This window comes from Vipera ursinii (genome assembly GCF_947247035.1).
Source record: "Vipera ursinii genome assembly, chromosome: 1".
In the NCBI taxonomy this organism is placed as follows: domain Eukaryota; kingdom Metazoa; phylum Chordata; class Lepidosauria; order Squamata; family Viperidae; genus Vipera; species Vipera ursinii.
The window spans coordinates 111,219,340-111,234,354 of record NC_139512.1 but is presented as its reverse complement, the minus strand read 5'-3'; the positions used below and the strand labels follow the sequence as shown (position 1 = coordinate 111,234,354).

The 15,015-nt window shown below is 41.5% G+C and overlaps 1 protein-coding gene across 1 annotated transcript in view; it reads left to right on the top strand.

Annotated features, from left to right (window-relative positions):
- Window positions 1-476: 476 nt before the first annotated feature.
- LOC310631563 (ras-related and estrogen-regulated growth inhibitor-like) overlaps window positions 477-15,015 on the top strand; it is a 44,214-nt gene continuing 29,675 nt past the window's right edge. Inside the window, exon 1 of the mRNA XM_083348096.1 lies at window positions 477-822. Coding sequence (XP_083204222.1) covers window positions 726-822 — 97 coding nt within the window. The 5' untranslated portion in view covers window positions 477-725. The remainder of the gene's footprint in view (window positions 823-15,015) is intronic.

Genomic DNA, 15,015 nt, shown 5'->3' with positions numbered 1-15,015 from the left:
CAATTATGACTTGGATGACTGAGAATCTCCACAGCGCCTCGGAGCCACGCGGGGCAACAGCGGCAGCAAACCGCCGCCCGCCCCCCCCTCCAATACACCCAGGACATACACTTTGTGCGGAGGTCCCGCGCCCCCCCACTAATCTAAAACCTAGAGCCCAGAAACGGAGACTGAGAAGGGCGCAGCCAGGGCCAGCTTCCCTCTTGCTTGCCGTGGCGAATGAGTTTAAGGCAGGGGTCGGCAACCTCGGCTCTTTTATGACTCGTGGACTTCAACTCCCAGAATTCCTGAGCCAGCATAGCTGGCTCAGGAATTCTGGGAGTTGAAGACCACGAGTCATAAAAGAGCCGAGGTTGCCGACCCCTGGTTTAAGGGCTAGTTTTGAGGGCGCTGCAGCGGGGCTCGCCCGACGGCCCCAGGTTCTCCCGCGCGCCGCGGCCCCCCCCCCACTCCTTTTCTGTGCGCCGTAGCCTCTCTCGCGTGCGAGGGGCGGGGTCAGCGGCCCCAGAAGTGGGTTACGCGCGATCCCAGGAGGAGCCGACGGCGCCGCCCAGCCCCTCCTGGGCGGAGCTCCACGCCCCCTCCTCACCCAGCCGTCGACGCCCCGGTGCCGAATGGCTTGAAGCTCCGGAGCCCGGGCGGTGGATGGGGTTCCCGGTGACAGCGAGCAGCGGTTTTATCCCCTCACGCGTCCTGCCAGCCGTCGAGCGCCGGCCTCGCCAGCCATGAGTTTCCCGCGGCCGCTGCGCAGAGCCGTCAGCTTGACCCCCGCGCGGACTCTCAGGCTGGTGGTGCTGGGACAGGGCGCCGTGGGTAAAACAGGTACCGGCTTCTTTCCCATCCTTTTCTTCGGGGGAGGGGAGGGGGAGGGGGAGGGCGCGGGGAAGCCTTGAGCCGCCGTGCTCTTTTTCCCTGTTCGAATCCCGACGCTTCTTCCTTCCCAAAAGTCAGACCAGCCGCCTCTTGCCCTCCACGTCTGGGCGTCGGTTACCGAAGTCCTGCAGTTCTGCCTCCTCTTCCTCCTCCTCCTCCTCCTCCCGCCCTTCGGAGCAACCGCAGCCGCGTGTCCTGTCAAAAGTTGAAGCCGCTCTGTCGTGGCAAATTGCAGCTCCCTTGTGACTTCCCATCGCCAATTTATTCGGAGATTTTTTTTTTTTCAAACCGAAAACTCCGCACCGCGTGATCGTTCCGAGGATCGCTTTAAGCGTCCCGGGTAGTGGTACAATTTGGAGGTTAGAAAAGGAGAAGAAGGGCTGAAACACCCCCCCTCCCCACACACACACACACACACACTGGCTGCCCGAGGGAGAGCAGGGGGAACGTGTGGACCCTTCGTGCTTGATCGAACTCAAGAAACTCATCTAGTGCTGCAGCAGCGTTGCTGTCCAACCGTGTGCAGTTGTACAAAGTGAACGCTCAGATCTTCTCCGATTATAGTGCTGGAGCTGCCTTCCAGAAGGAAAAAAAATACGTCTATTTTTCAGTTAGATAGGGGAGCATTACCTCTACTTGTTCTGTTCTTATAAAAAGGTAAAGGTTCCCCCGCACATGCGTGCTAGTCGTTTCCGACTCTAGGGGCCGGTGCTCATCTCCGTTTCAAAGCCGAAGAGCCAGCATTTGTCCGAGGACGTCTCCATGGTCATGTGGCCAGCATGACTAGATGCCAAAGGCGCACGGAACGCTGTTACCTTCCCACCGTAGTGGTCCCTATTTTTCTACTTGCATTTTTACGTGCTTTCGAACTGCTAGGTTGGCAGAAGCTGGGACGAGTAACAGCGGCACTCAGAATTCGACCCGACAAACTGCCGACCATCTGATCAACAAGCTCAGCATCCTAACCCACTGAGCTTTCCTTATAGTTTTACTCAATTTCTCAGAATCCACAAGCCTTCAATAAATTACCACTTGAGTAGTGTAGAAACTTTTAACTTCAATGTCTGTGCTGCAATTTGGAAAGAATCCAAATTTAGGTTCTCCTGCTTGAGCATGGGGCTGGACTAGAAGACCTCCAAGGTCCCTTCCAGCTCCTATTCTGTTCTATTCTTCTGAGCCTGCTAGTGCCTTTTGAAATTTTAACAGTTTTATTTAAGGCCTGAGCTTTTGTGGAAAGTCTACCTTATATCTGTGTTGAATTATTCTGAAAATACCTTTTCTTTTTGGTTGGCAAAGTAAGATGTTCCCAATGGAATCGGACCAGTGACTGCTTTCTCCAGCACTCTGGATCAGAAGCACAATCAAAAGAAGTTACCTAAACAAAACACAGGTTTTGTTCACAAGTGATTTATGGGTTGCCTGAGTAGCTGTGGCTTTGTCATTCCTGTTTTATTTGCTTTTATTAATAGGGCTTAAATCCTGCTGTCCCATGAATCTTAGTGTGGCAAGAACTTCAACCCAGATCTCCCAGGCTGAAATTAGAGTGTGTCAGCTGCTCATGGTCATTGTTGTTTTACATTTGTCAGATTGAGACTTCTATTCCCAATTTTCTTTGATACTGTGGATGGAATTAAAAGATAGACCTGTTGCATAGTTGCATTTTCCACCTATATAGTTTGCCATGAAACTTCTTCCCCACATTGATCTGTATCTGCAAAAGAAGGAAAAAGACCATTTGTTTAGACTTATTTGGGAGTAGGGCTCAAATGTGGGAAGTCTATATTTGGCTCCAGCCTTATCCATAGTATTTCTTTGCATCTAACCAACTCTTCACCCAAAATGTACCCCAACAGCCTTTGGAAAGTGAAAGAAAGTGTGAGGATTGTATAAAAGGGAATAGAGCAGGCTTGTAAAAAATCAAGATCAAAAGCAGGAATGTACTTTTTTTTAACTGAAAGTAATTTTCTTTTAGTAGTGGGCTCATGGCTGCATGGATCATTTGCTTTCATGTTGCTGTCAAAATACAAATTAAAATTTGAAGTGCAGTTATCCAAATCCTAGCCTTCCATCACTTAGAGTACTTATTTATCTAGTAAATTCATAGGCTACCCATTTCATATGCATGACTTTGGGCAGTCCACAATTTTAAAAAAGTAAAATAATGGTTTTTTTAAAAAAATCAATAGCATTTTGTTAACATAAGCAAGGCAAAAATACAAAGAATCTCAAGGTATAGTACCGGAGAGTTGCATTCCAGAAGAAAAAAAATCACCTCAGGCACAATCATTAACATTTGCTATTTGTACCTTGTGAAGCAAGTTTCTTTTGTTTGTAGACACGCAAGCCCTTTTACTGTATAGAATTTATCAAAAATTTTAATCCTATCTATCTACACCTACATATTTTCCTTGGGTGAATTTCTCTTCATCTAGAAAACCACATAGATTTACTACACTTCTGTTTCATTTTCTGCTAAGTGACGAGAAGTTAAGCACATTTCTATGAAGCTCAGTGAAAGTTCTGTTCAGATTGTCTTGGTAAAGTGATACTTTGATGGAATCTGTTTCTTGGGGTATATATGCATTCCTGCCTTAAGTTTCTGAAACATAGACACATTGTCCCACTCTCTTCCTTTGTTACTCTTGCACTGATTTTTGATACTGGGGGGAGGTAAATTATGCAGTACTGCTCTATTGCAACCACCACCTGGTTAATTCCACTTTCCTTCATATTTTACACTAGCGATGATTTCGGAATAAAGCAGATAGGGTTCTCACTCCATTTGTTTCTGAATAATTCCACCTTTGGTGAGAGAACAGATATTTGCATCAGTGGCTCTTGACCCTTTTGTTTCTTAGGTCTCACCAATAATACTGTCAAGAATTCTACCAGGGTAGAAATAAAAAGCTTGCCCTCTTCCAAGAAATATATATTTTATGATAACTAGCATTATGTTATTCTATTTATGAATTGTAATTTGTAAATGCGGTGATAATTTAATAATCCTGCTGCAACTAAAACTTGAAATAATAAATGATTTCATCACTAAGAGAGATGTGATATTCATGGGGAAAAGTTTGTGATTCTATTTCACCAACTGGCTTCTAATTTAAAAGGAAATCAAAGATCTGTTTACAACAGAGTTGCATATTGCAAAGAACTGTATCTCAGTCTAATGATAATCTCCATACAATTCAAATATGATGGCTACCCAAATCTGGACAATGTCTCATAGATGGCACCACTTCTCTTTCTCTGATCACCAGCCATTCCCAAGTCCTAACCTCTTTCTTGTGCCAGCCAAAAAAAAGGGATCATCAAAAAGTGTGACACACATAAAAAAGAGAGGGCTCCAATATTGTTGCTGTCTTGCCTTTTATAACCTCACCCCACGGACACCTGTCAATAACAAGAGTCTTTTCCTGTCCGTATATTGGGAAATGCCATTCTGGTTGTTCCCGATCGGTACTGCTTCAGAATGCTTGGTTTGGAGATTGCTTTCTCCACTGCTCTTTGTTTGCTCTCTTCTCTCTCCTGAGCATAGATTTGGAGTAGAGAATTGCATCTTACCTAGGGCAATCCTAAGCACCACCAGTGGTGGTACACATAACGCAGCATTGGTGTGTGTGATGTTTTATTTGAAAAAGAAAGATCCTATTTTAGATCTTTTTCTAATCCCTATGGAATTCTGAAAGAAAAAAAATCTCAGTTTTAAAAAAAGCCAATTCATCTACCATATGGATCTCCTTGGTTTTTACTTTGGTAGAATCTTTATGCTGATGCCTCCAAGCTAGCTTTTATTTCTTGTAATTGTCGAACCAAATATGGCTACTATGTCTTGATGAGCAACTTTTAAGGTTACTGTACTTTCTGCTTGGAGTATTCCCTCCATCCTGACTCAGCAGTTCTTATCTATCAAAAGAAATAATGTGGTGCTGCCAACAATACACATTATGTGTTCCCATTTCCTAGAGTGATGGGAAGTGAATTTGCCTTGTTTAATTCCTTACAATGAAAAAGTATTGAAAAGTTTTATTTATTATTTATTTGTTAACAAAATATACATATGGCTGCCCAACTCAATGTGACTCTGGACAGCCTATAGAAGTAAAACCCCAAATACAAAACCTAATAAATCCTCCCACACACAGGCAATAACAATCAAACTATTTTATTTTTACATAGCTACAGATTATAAGCAACAGATTTATAAAAACAAGGAGTAGACATCTTACTTTCTATCCCATTATACCTCAAGGTTCAGATAAGTCCAGCTAGACAGCTGCCCCTCTCTCTGCTTTTTCTTTTCTTTTTTCTTTTTCAAGTGTACACAATATATATAAGGGGATGCGGTGGCTCAGTGGGTTAGAACACTGAGCTTGTCGATCAGAAGGTTGGCAGTTTGGCGGGTCGAATCCCGAGTGCTGCATAACAGAGTGAGCGCCTGTTACTAGCCCCAGCTTCTGCCAACCTAGCAGTTTGAAAGCACGTAAAAATGCAAGTAGAAAAATAGGGACCACTACGGTGGGAAGGTAATAGCATTCCGTGCGCCTTTGGCGTCTAGTCATGCCGGCCACATGACCACGGAGATGTCCTCGGACAAGTGCTGGCTCTTCGGCTTTGAAATGGAGATGAGTACCGGCCCCTAGAGTCGGAAACGACTAGCACGCATGTGCAGGGGAACCTTTACCTTTACCTTTACACAATATATAGTTTTCAACATATTGGATGAGTAAGTCACATTTGCTAGGGTTATACCATACAATAAGCCAGACTTAAGCAACGTTTTCTAAAATAAGTAATATTTGACTGGGTAGTTGGATTTGCATAATATTTTACAGCTGCGACTTAAAAACTTACCTGTTCCAGCAGTCCGGCCTGGCCTGATAGCTCTAATTGGGGTCCCAGTTTGTTTTTTACTATTGTTTTTTTTTTCACTATTGTTCATTCTGTATACCTACCTTATTCTGTACACCGCCCCGAGTCCCTCGGGAGAAGGGCGGTTTATAAAAACAAATAAATAAAATAAATAAATAAATAAATAAATAAATAAAACTCTTTAAATAAATGTAGGAAACAATATTCCTTTCAGAAGCATTTGTACTCTTTTGTGAAGACCATGATTATTGGCATCAGCGTGATCACATTTCAGGAAGCAAATTATTTTAAGAATAGCTCTAGCACTCCATTTAATTTAAAAGCTCAGGTGCTACATTTCATTACTATAGAAGAACTGGTACCTTCAACAATACAACAGAAAACTTGATTTGGCAGGAATGGTCCTCAGACCTGAGTGGGAACATATTCCTATATCCTCCTGTCCTCCTGTAACTCAGCCTAAGCACATACCTTTGAAAATTACATACGGTATATCACCCTCAACTCCTTTTTCTCTCTAAAGTTTTTCTTTCCTTGTCTCAGATTTTAGCTTGCAAGTTTCTTTGGGGACATTTTTAAGTTGCAATCTACTGAGGATTGGGATCTCTTTTATTGTACTGTGCAAGATAACGGGGCAGTCTGAGTTACTTATATATATGCAAGACATATAATAATTATATAGTTTTGACTGGATTGTGACCAAGCCCCCAAGAGTGAGAGGGGTGTGTGTGTGTGTGTGTGTGTGTCCCAATGCTGTACCTATCTGACTCAACAGCATACCTTGGTAGGCTTGTTAACCAAGGCAAAATAAAGTCTTGCACATGCATTTTTAAAACCCCTGCACTGAAAGCAACTTTTACAGTTTCAGCCCACACATTACGCCCCCATCACAGCATTGTGGGCTTTGCAGTTTGCCAGACTTGCCATGGATGAAATGTGAGTAACAAGGAAAGACACCTAATTAAGTAAGCATGCTTGTTCTGTATTTCACTGGTGGCTGTCAGAGGCATTCCGATGTGCTACTTAAGAGCTGGGAGGAGGTGAAATAGGATAAAAAAAGTATCTTGAAAGGACACTTAACAGCCTTTCCCACCCTTTTACAAAAAATCATTTTTCTAGCATAGACCCTGATTTCTCCAGAAAAGAAAAAAAGGGCCAGCTTTAAGTACAGTATACCGTATGTTAGAACTTTTGTGACCTTAATCTGAGGGAGGGGGGAAATCATCTTTGCCTCTGTCTGTCTAAAGTTCAGTCGTGCAAGTTCATGAAGAGTCTAATATTACAATCGCTTCTTGTTGCTGGAGACAGAACTCTATTAAAAAGTTCTTCGTGGCAGGTTTACCTGTATCATGTCATATATTTTTGCTTCTGGTTGTAAATCAACCCTACAATTAGGTAAGAAATAGGCAATAGTCATCGGAGGTGGAGACATAATGGTAGTTCCCAGGATGATCTTTACCCCACACAGCTATTATGTCTTGGAAGACAGAGCTATGTATACCACACAGCCTGTCTCTTCATCCCCTTAAACATAGCTTTCCCAAACTTTTTCAGACTGCAGAATCTGCTCTTTTTAAAAAAATAAATCTTGGGACCCCAAGGGTTGCGGCCTATGTTAGATGATATGTCCCATGATAAACCCTCTCTCTCCGGCTGTACCTATGTGATTAAGGAGTCCATCCCTTGCAATGAGTTTTTCTCCCTTAATCCCTTGTGAGAAATTTTGTGTAGAAACTAAGGGAGAAAAGATCTCTACACTGAAGTAAGGGAAAAAGAGCTCTCCAGAGACAAGTTCTCCCTATTCCATTCAAGTCCTTTTTGGAATCCCAGGATTCTGTAGAACCCAGTTTGAAACCTCCCTGTTATAAATTATTGGTGCCTCCTCCCAGCCCTTTTGAACAGTCTCCCAGATGAGATCTGAGGCATTCCTAACCGTCTAGGCTGTGATGACCTCACTCTTCCCCCAGGCATTGAGCTAGGCCGCTAGGGTAGTGGTTGACCCCTGAAGATGGTTGGTCTTGTGCCTGGGGGGGAGGGGGGTAAGAGTAATTTTGTTTATAGCTATTTTTAATGGAGTGTTGTGAGCCTCCTAGAGTCATCATGTAAGATAAGTGGCTATATAAAAGCCCATAAATAAATAAATAAATAATTCTTCAGGTATGGCAGAGCATCCTAAGCCATTGCCAATGCTGAAATAAGAATTGACTGACAAAACAATTGGCTGAGAGAGAGTGGGGGGGGGGGAGTGGCCAGCTCTATTATTTCTGGTTTTTTATTCAGTCTGCTTTCTCCCTCCTGAGGTATTGCAGTTATACTAGGACTACAACTTTCAGAATTCCACTTTGCAGAAAAAATGTTTTATCTGGAGGATGCCAGGTTTAAAAAAATCTGATTTAATCTCTTAGCATTTGCACATGGCATAGAATCATACAGTCACAAAAATATACAGTTGGAAGGGACCAATTAAACTATCCGTGAGATATGGTTCTCTTGTCTCTCTTTAAAAATCTCCAGAAGCGGAGAACACACAGCTTCTATGTGCGCGTTAATCCCCTATTGTACAGCTCTTACCATCAGGAAGTTTTTCCTTATTAGTGGAAAGCACTTGGAAATATGTCAGAACAAGAGGGAAATGGCTATGAAACAATGCAGATAGAATCCTTGTGGTAATTCATCACTTTTTCCTTTTTGAGTACAATACTGCTTACCTTAAAGGAAATATTTTAACTTTATTTGTATCTGTTGTGAAACTCTCAGAGGAAATATCTCTTGCCATAAAAGTGAAAGGAGGGAGCCATATACCTTAGAGAAGGTGTTGGAAGTATATTAGTCCAGTCCTTCAGGCTTTGCTGTTTTAAGTTTGAAAATATGAGTTGAATTGTGCACTGAAGGTGAGGTTAGTTAGGTGGTTCTAGACACTGTTTCTTAAAATGTGGCCCAAGGACCACTGAAGGTCCCCATCTCAGGGATTTGCAAACTCAAACTACTTGAATGTATTTGAAAATTTTAAGACAATGTCACTCTTCTCATTACTTTGTTTGTTAAAACTACAGGTGCTTCATGAAAATACCTTATTTATGTTAATATATAATGATTTAATGTTATTTTTGTCTTTCAATAAATACTTATTCTATCAATGCATCAATTTTAATTTTTAATATGATAAATTTCAAAAAATATCACCTACAAATAGAAAAAAATTGCATTTAGCAATAATTTAGACAAGATGAGGAAATTAAGTTTTAAAGTGAAGGAAATTTCATAGGTTCAACCATTGTACGAAACCATAGTTTATAAATCATTGTTTATAATTTAACATAATATGTGATCATCAGCTAATTATTATGGCTTACTGAACATACCCTGTTTGAAACAAATCATGTGATCTATGAAGCAACTATTGATTTGCTTCTACAAGTAGTCCTTGACTTAAAACAGTTCATCTACTGACCGTTCAAAGTTACAACGGCACTGAAAAAAATTGGCTTATGACCATTTTTCACACTTAGAAACATTGTAGCATCATGTGATCATGATTGAGATGCTTGGCAACTGACTCCTATTTATGATGGTTGCAGTGTGCCCGAGTTCATGTGATCCCCTTTTGCGACCTTTTAAGAAGCAAAGTCAATGGGGAAGCCAGATTCGCTTAACAGCTGTGTTACTATCTGCAGTGTTACTTAACTGCAGTGTCACTTAACAACTGTGGCAAGAAAGGTCGCAAAATGGAGCAAAACTCACTTAACAAATGTCTCCCTTAGCACCAGAAATTTTGGACTCAGTTGTGGGCGTAAGTCGAGGACTGCCTGTATTCAAATATATTAGTGATCATTAAAATGTTACATTAAAGAAAAAGGGCAAAATGTATTTTCCGTTTCTTTTACTCTGTTAATCCTGTTCAGAATTCCTAGCAGTAAACCCTATCTAATCTTTAATTTGGTTCACACATTGCTCAAGTATGGTTTAATAATGGTTCATTGAATAAACTGCAGTAAGGATTTGCACAACATATTAATCCACAATCAAAGTTTTAGTGTTTTACATAAAATAGACCTGTGGGTTTAATATTTGAGATGGACAGTAAAAGCCCAGTCCTTCAGTTTGGCTGAATTGTGTCAGCTGGATAGAAAAGAGTCCAAATGACAAATCATTACCGGTGGAATTGCTGAAAATATAGAGAATAATGATCCTTTCTGCAAAACTCCTCGTTTTGGGCTGGTCGATTTAGAATAAGGGTAACTGTTTGTTCCCAATAAAAATTGGTTCTCCATTGTGAAAATAGTTACTTAATAGCAGAAAATGGGCATATTTAGAGTTAAAGCTGTACTTTAAAACATCATTATTTTATAATCATAATAGTAAAGTTGGAAGCGACCTTAGAGGTCATCTAGTCCAACCCCCTGCTCAGGCAGGAAATCCTATACCATTTCAGACAAATGGCTGTCCAGTCCCTTCTTACAAACTTCTAGTGTTGGAGTATTCACCACTTCTAGAGGCAGGTTGTTCCACTGGTTAATTTTTCTAACTGTCAGGAAGTTTCTCCTTAGTTCTAGATTGCTTTTCTCCTTGATTAGTTTCCATCCGTTGCTTCTTGTCCTGCCTTCGGGCGCTTTGGAGAATAGCTTGACTCCCTCTTCTTTGTGGCAGCCCCTGAGATATTGGAACACTGCTATCATGTCACCCCTAGTCCTTCTCTTCATTAAACTAGACATACCCAATTCCAGCAACCGTTCCTTATCTGTTTTAGCCTCCAGACCTCTAATCGTCTTTGTTGCTCTTCTCTGTACTCTTTCCAGAGTCTCAACATCTTTTTTACATCTTGGTGACCAAAACTGGATGCAGGATTCCAAGTGTGGCCTTGGAATTGTAAAGTGGTATTAGTTGTAAAGTGGTATTAGTACTTCACGTGATCTTGATTCTAGCCCTCTGTTAATGCAGCCTAGCACTGTGTTGGCTTTTTTAGCAGCTGCAGCACACTGCTGGCTCCTATTGAAGTGATTGTCCACTAGGACTCCGAGACCCCTCTCACAGTTACTATTATTGAGCAAGGTACCCCCTATACTATACCTGTGCATTTGGTTTTTCTTGCCTAAATGTAAAACCTTACTTTTTTCACCATTGAATTTCATTTTGTTAGATAGCACCCAGTGTTCAGGCTTTTAGTAAGTTGAACAATATATTTCCCCATAACCAATTGTAAATCATCCAATTTAACTTTAACCTACTAAACTCAACTGAGAGTCAGTTTGGTGTATCAGTTAAAGCACCAAGAGATCACGTGTTCTTATCCTGCCTTAGGCACAAAACACCTGGGTGAACTTGTTCCAGTCGCTCTCTCTTAGCTGTAGGAAGGGGCCAATAAATAACAGAATAGCAGAATAACAGAGTTGGAAGGGACCTGGGGGGGGGTCTTCTAGTAGTCCAACCCCCGGCACATGCAAGAGACTCTATATTATTTCAGAAAAATGGTTGTCCGGTCTCTCTTTAAAAGCCTCCAGTGATGGAGCACCCACAGCTTCTGAATGCAAGCCATTCCACTGGTTTATGTTTCCATCAGGAAATTTCTCCTTTGTTCTAGGTATATAATAGAAAGCTACTTCTGAAATCTTGCCAAGAAAACTGCAGGGACTTTGTAGGCAGTTACCAGTGGTGAATGCACCAAACTCAACATCATCCAATTCTGAAAAGAGGACTGAGGGCTGCCGAAAATGCCTTTGCAGGCCACACACAACTGCAGACCCAATACCAGTGCTTTAGGATTATTCTACAAGTTAAGCGATTCTGGTAGGTGACCAGTATCTGGAGAGCCTCAGGTTCCTATGTCTAAAACGGTTTTGTAATTGACGTACGCATGCACACCATTTATCTGTGCTAATTGGAAATCCTTTTGGTTTGGTTTGATGTTTTGCCCTCTGCGAGGTTTTCCAAGTTAGATAGCAGGAACAAAAATGGGGCGATTGTGCTCAGCTTTGGCATCACACCGTGCCTCAGCCTCAACTCCTTCCTTGTAATGTTGCCTTTTCTTGGCATTTCTGTTTTGTTGGCTTGCCTTCTTAACAGAAACTCATGCACTTTAAGTTTGGGAGGTTGCCCAGCATTTCCCTCCAGGCTGATTTGTTCTGTGGTCTTGCCCTTTACCAATAAGTCCTTAAAGATGAAGATAATTACAGGCTGCTTCATTTTATTCATAATACTCTGGTTTTACTTAGATTTGGTACACTGTACTGTGTGTTGTCATCTGGTATCTATTTCTAGAAACTTCTTCAATTAACTTTGAACTTCATTACCTTTGATTGATTCTTCCTACTAAATCAGCAAGCTATAAGACTTAATATAGAGCAGCAACTCCATAGTAAACTGCTGATGTAATTGTGTGGGATGGTGATTTGGGGTTTGTTCCTTATTTAGTTGCTATCATGGTGTGTAGGTAGATATTTGTGCCCTTCTTTATTTCTGAGTTGACTTTGTGGAGCAGCTGTTTGTAATTGGCCTTTCCTGTTTACCATGAAAAAGTCTATATTGTCCTTCAATGTTTCTCATAGGAATGCTCTAGCAAAAATGGAGCGTATGTATGTGTGTGTGAGCGAGGGGAGCTTTAATTATTTATTATGCTTTATTTATTTTCTTGTTATAGTGTCTTAGGGCCCTCATTTCTGTCTCCTTACTTGATCACAAAGATCAGATAAACTTCTATGGTTCTAGTCAAGACCTAAGGTATTTGAAATAGATATTTAAAGAACTGTTTGAATGCTTATTGACTCATCAGGCCATTAGCCACTGAGACCATATCTGCAAGTCCTTAGGATTTATTAATGGAAAATATAGCAGAAGACCTTGTTTGGTAATGACCCTATAATTTCTGGTATTGCCTACCAAGGGATGTATTTTAACACTAGACATGCTCTGAAAATGATTTGGGGGGAAAAATGCTTTGTAACGTATGGAAGCAAAGGACGTCTTGCTAAATAGCCATGTCTTTTTTAGACCCACCTGGAAATTTGAAAAAAAAAGAAGAGATAAAGCTGCATTCTTTTAAATCATTGTTATTTTTTTGCAAAATAAAAACAATACAAATTATAAACAAGGAAAGTAAAAGTAAAGTAAAAGAAGAGTGATTAGTAAATAAGAAAAGAAGAAAAGAAAAGAAATAGAAAAGTCCATTCAAAGTTACAACAACACTGAAGGAGTGATGGTTATGACCTGTCCTTGAAATTCGGACTGTCCCAGCACCCCTGCAGTCACTCACATGAGCTGGGCGCTTGGCAACCAGCTGGCATTTATGGTGGTTGCAGCATCCAGTGGTCACATGATCAAGATTTGCAACCTTCCCTGCTGGCTTTGCACAAGCAGTCAATGAGGAAGCTTGCAAGGAAGCTTGCAGGGAAGGTTACCTGGTCCCTCCACTTACCGTACTTTGCTTTTCGGAAGCCAACAGGTAATTGTGAGGAGGTGCTCACTTAATGACCCACATTCCTCGCTTAACAATGGCAACGGGCTGCATGGATTGCTCTTGCTAAGCAATGTGGTCACATGACATCATGCTTTATAGCTGTGCCATTTAATGACAGAAATTCTCGTCTCAGTTGCCATTGTAATTCAAGGTCTACCATAAAGGAGTAGCTTCCAATCTTTTATAATAATAATAACAACAACAACAACAAACAACAACAACAATAATAATAATTTGGAAGGGACCTTAGAGGTCATCTAGTCCAACCCCCTGCTCAGGCAGGAAATCCTATACCATTTCAGACAAATGGCTGTCCAGTCTCTTCTTAAAAATTTCCAGTGTTGTAGCACTCACAGCTTCTGGAGGCAGGTTGTTCCACTGGTTAATTGTTCTGACTGTCAGGAAGTTTCTCCTTAGTTCTAGATTGCTTCTCTCCTTGATTAGTTTCCATCTGTTGCTTCTTGTCCTGCCTTTGGGTGCTTTGGAGAATAGCTTGAGTCCCTCCTCTTGGTGGCAGCCCCTGAGATATTGGAACACTGCTATCATGTCACCCCTCGTCCTTCTCTTCATTAAATTAGATATACCCAATTCCAGCAACTGTTTCTTATATGTTTTAGCCTCCAGACCTTTAATCATCTTTGTTGCTCTTCTCTGTACTCTTTCCAGAGTCTCAACATCTTTTTTATATTGTGGTGATCAAAACTGGATGGAGTATTCCAAGTGTGGCCTTACCATGGCATTGTAAAGTGGTATTAATACTTCACGTGATCTTGATTCTATCCCTCTGTTAATGCAGCCTAGCACTGTGTTGGCTTTTTTGGCAGCTGCAGCACACTGCTGGCTCATATCTAAGTGATTGTCTGATAGGACCCCGAGATCCCTATCACAGTTGCTACTATTGAGCAAGGTACCACCTATACTATACCTGTACATTTGGTTTTTCTTGCCTAAATGTAGAACTTTAGTTTTTTCACCACTGAATTTCATTTTGATAGATAGCACCAAGTGTTCCAGTTTGTTCAGATCCTCCTGTATCTTAAGCCTATCTTCTGGAGTATTGGCTATTCCTGCCAGCTTGGTGTTGTCTGCAAATTTGATGAGTACTCCATCTATCCCCTTGTCCAAATCATTGATGAAGATATTGAAGAGCACTGGGCCTAGAACAGAGCCCTGGAGCACCCCACTACACACTTCCCTCCATGTAGATGCGGTTCCATTGAGGACCACACGCTGAGTACAGCCGGTCAGCCAGCTATGAATCCATCTGGTGGTTGTTTGGTTCTGATAGACGAAGACTCAGAGTGGTTCACAATGAAAGAGTTTATTCAATACACATAAGTCAACTGACAACTGTCAAATGTTTCAAGCTTTTTATAGTAGAACTGTTTAAACTGTAGCCAATCATCAAGCACTATTTTCCCGCTTCTTGTTACTTTAACCAATGGTTGCACCAGAATCTCCCGCTTCAAAACCCTACTTTTGCAACCTGCTATTTTCCCTGTTTGCAACTATTTACAGACACAACACCCCTTACCCCCCAGAAGTTGTTATTTATGGACATAATCTTTTAAATATTTGGGTGGCCTATGGACTCTAGAAGGGTATCTATTGCTATGGATACTAGAGTCATTCCTGTCTGTTTGTCTGCTTGGCTGGCTTACTCTGGTGGACCTGGACTCTTGGCTGACTGGCTCTGACGCTTCTCTGTTAACACTTTGTGGATATTGTTGTGTTTGAATATCCGCTATTGCTGGCCTACTCAGAGGGGGCATTTCCCAGTCAATTTGACTATGTTGTTGTTGGTTACCTGTGGA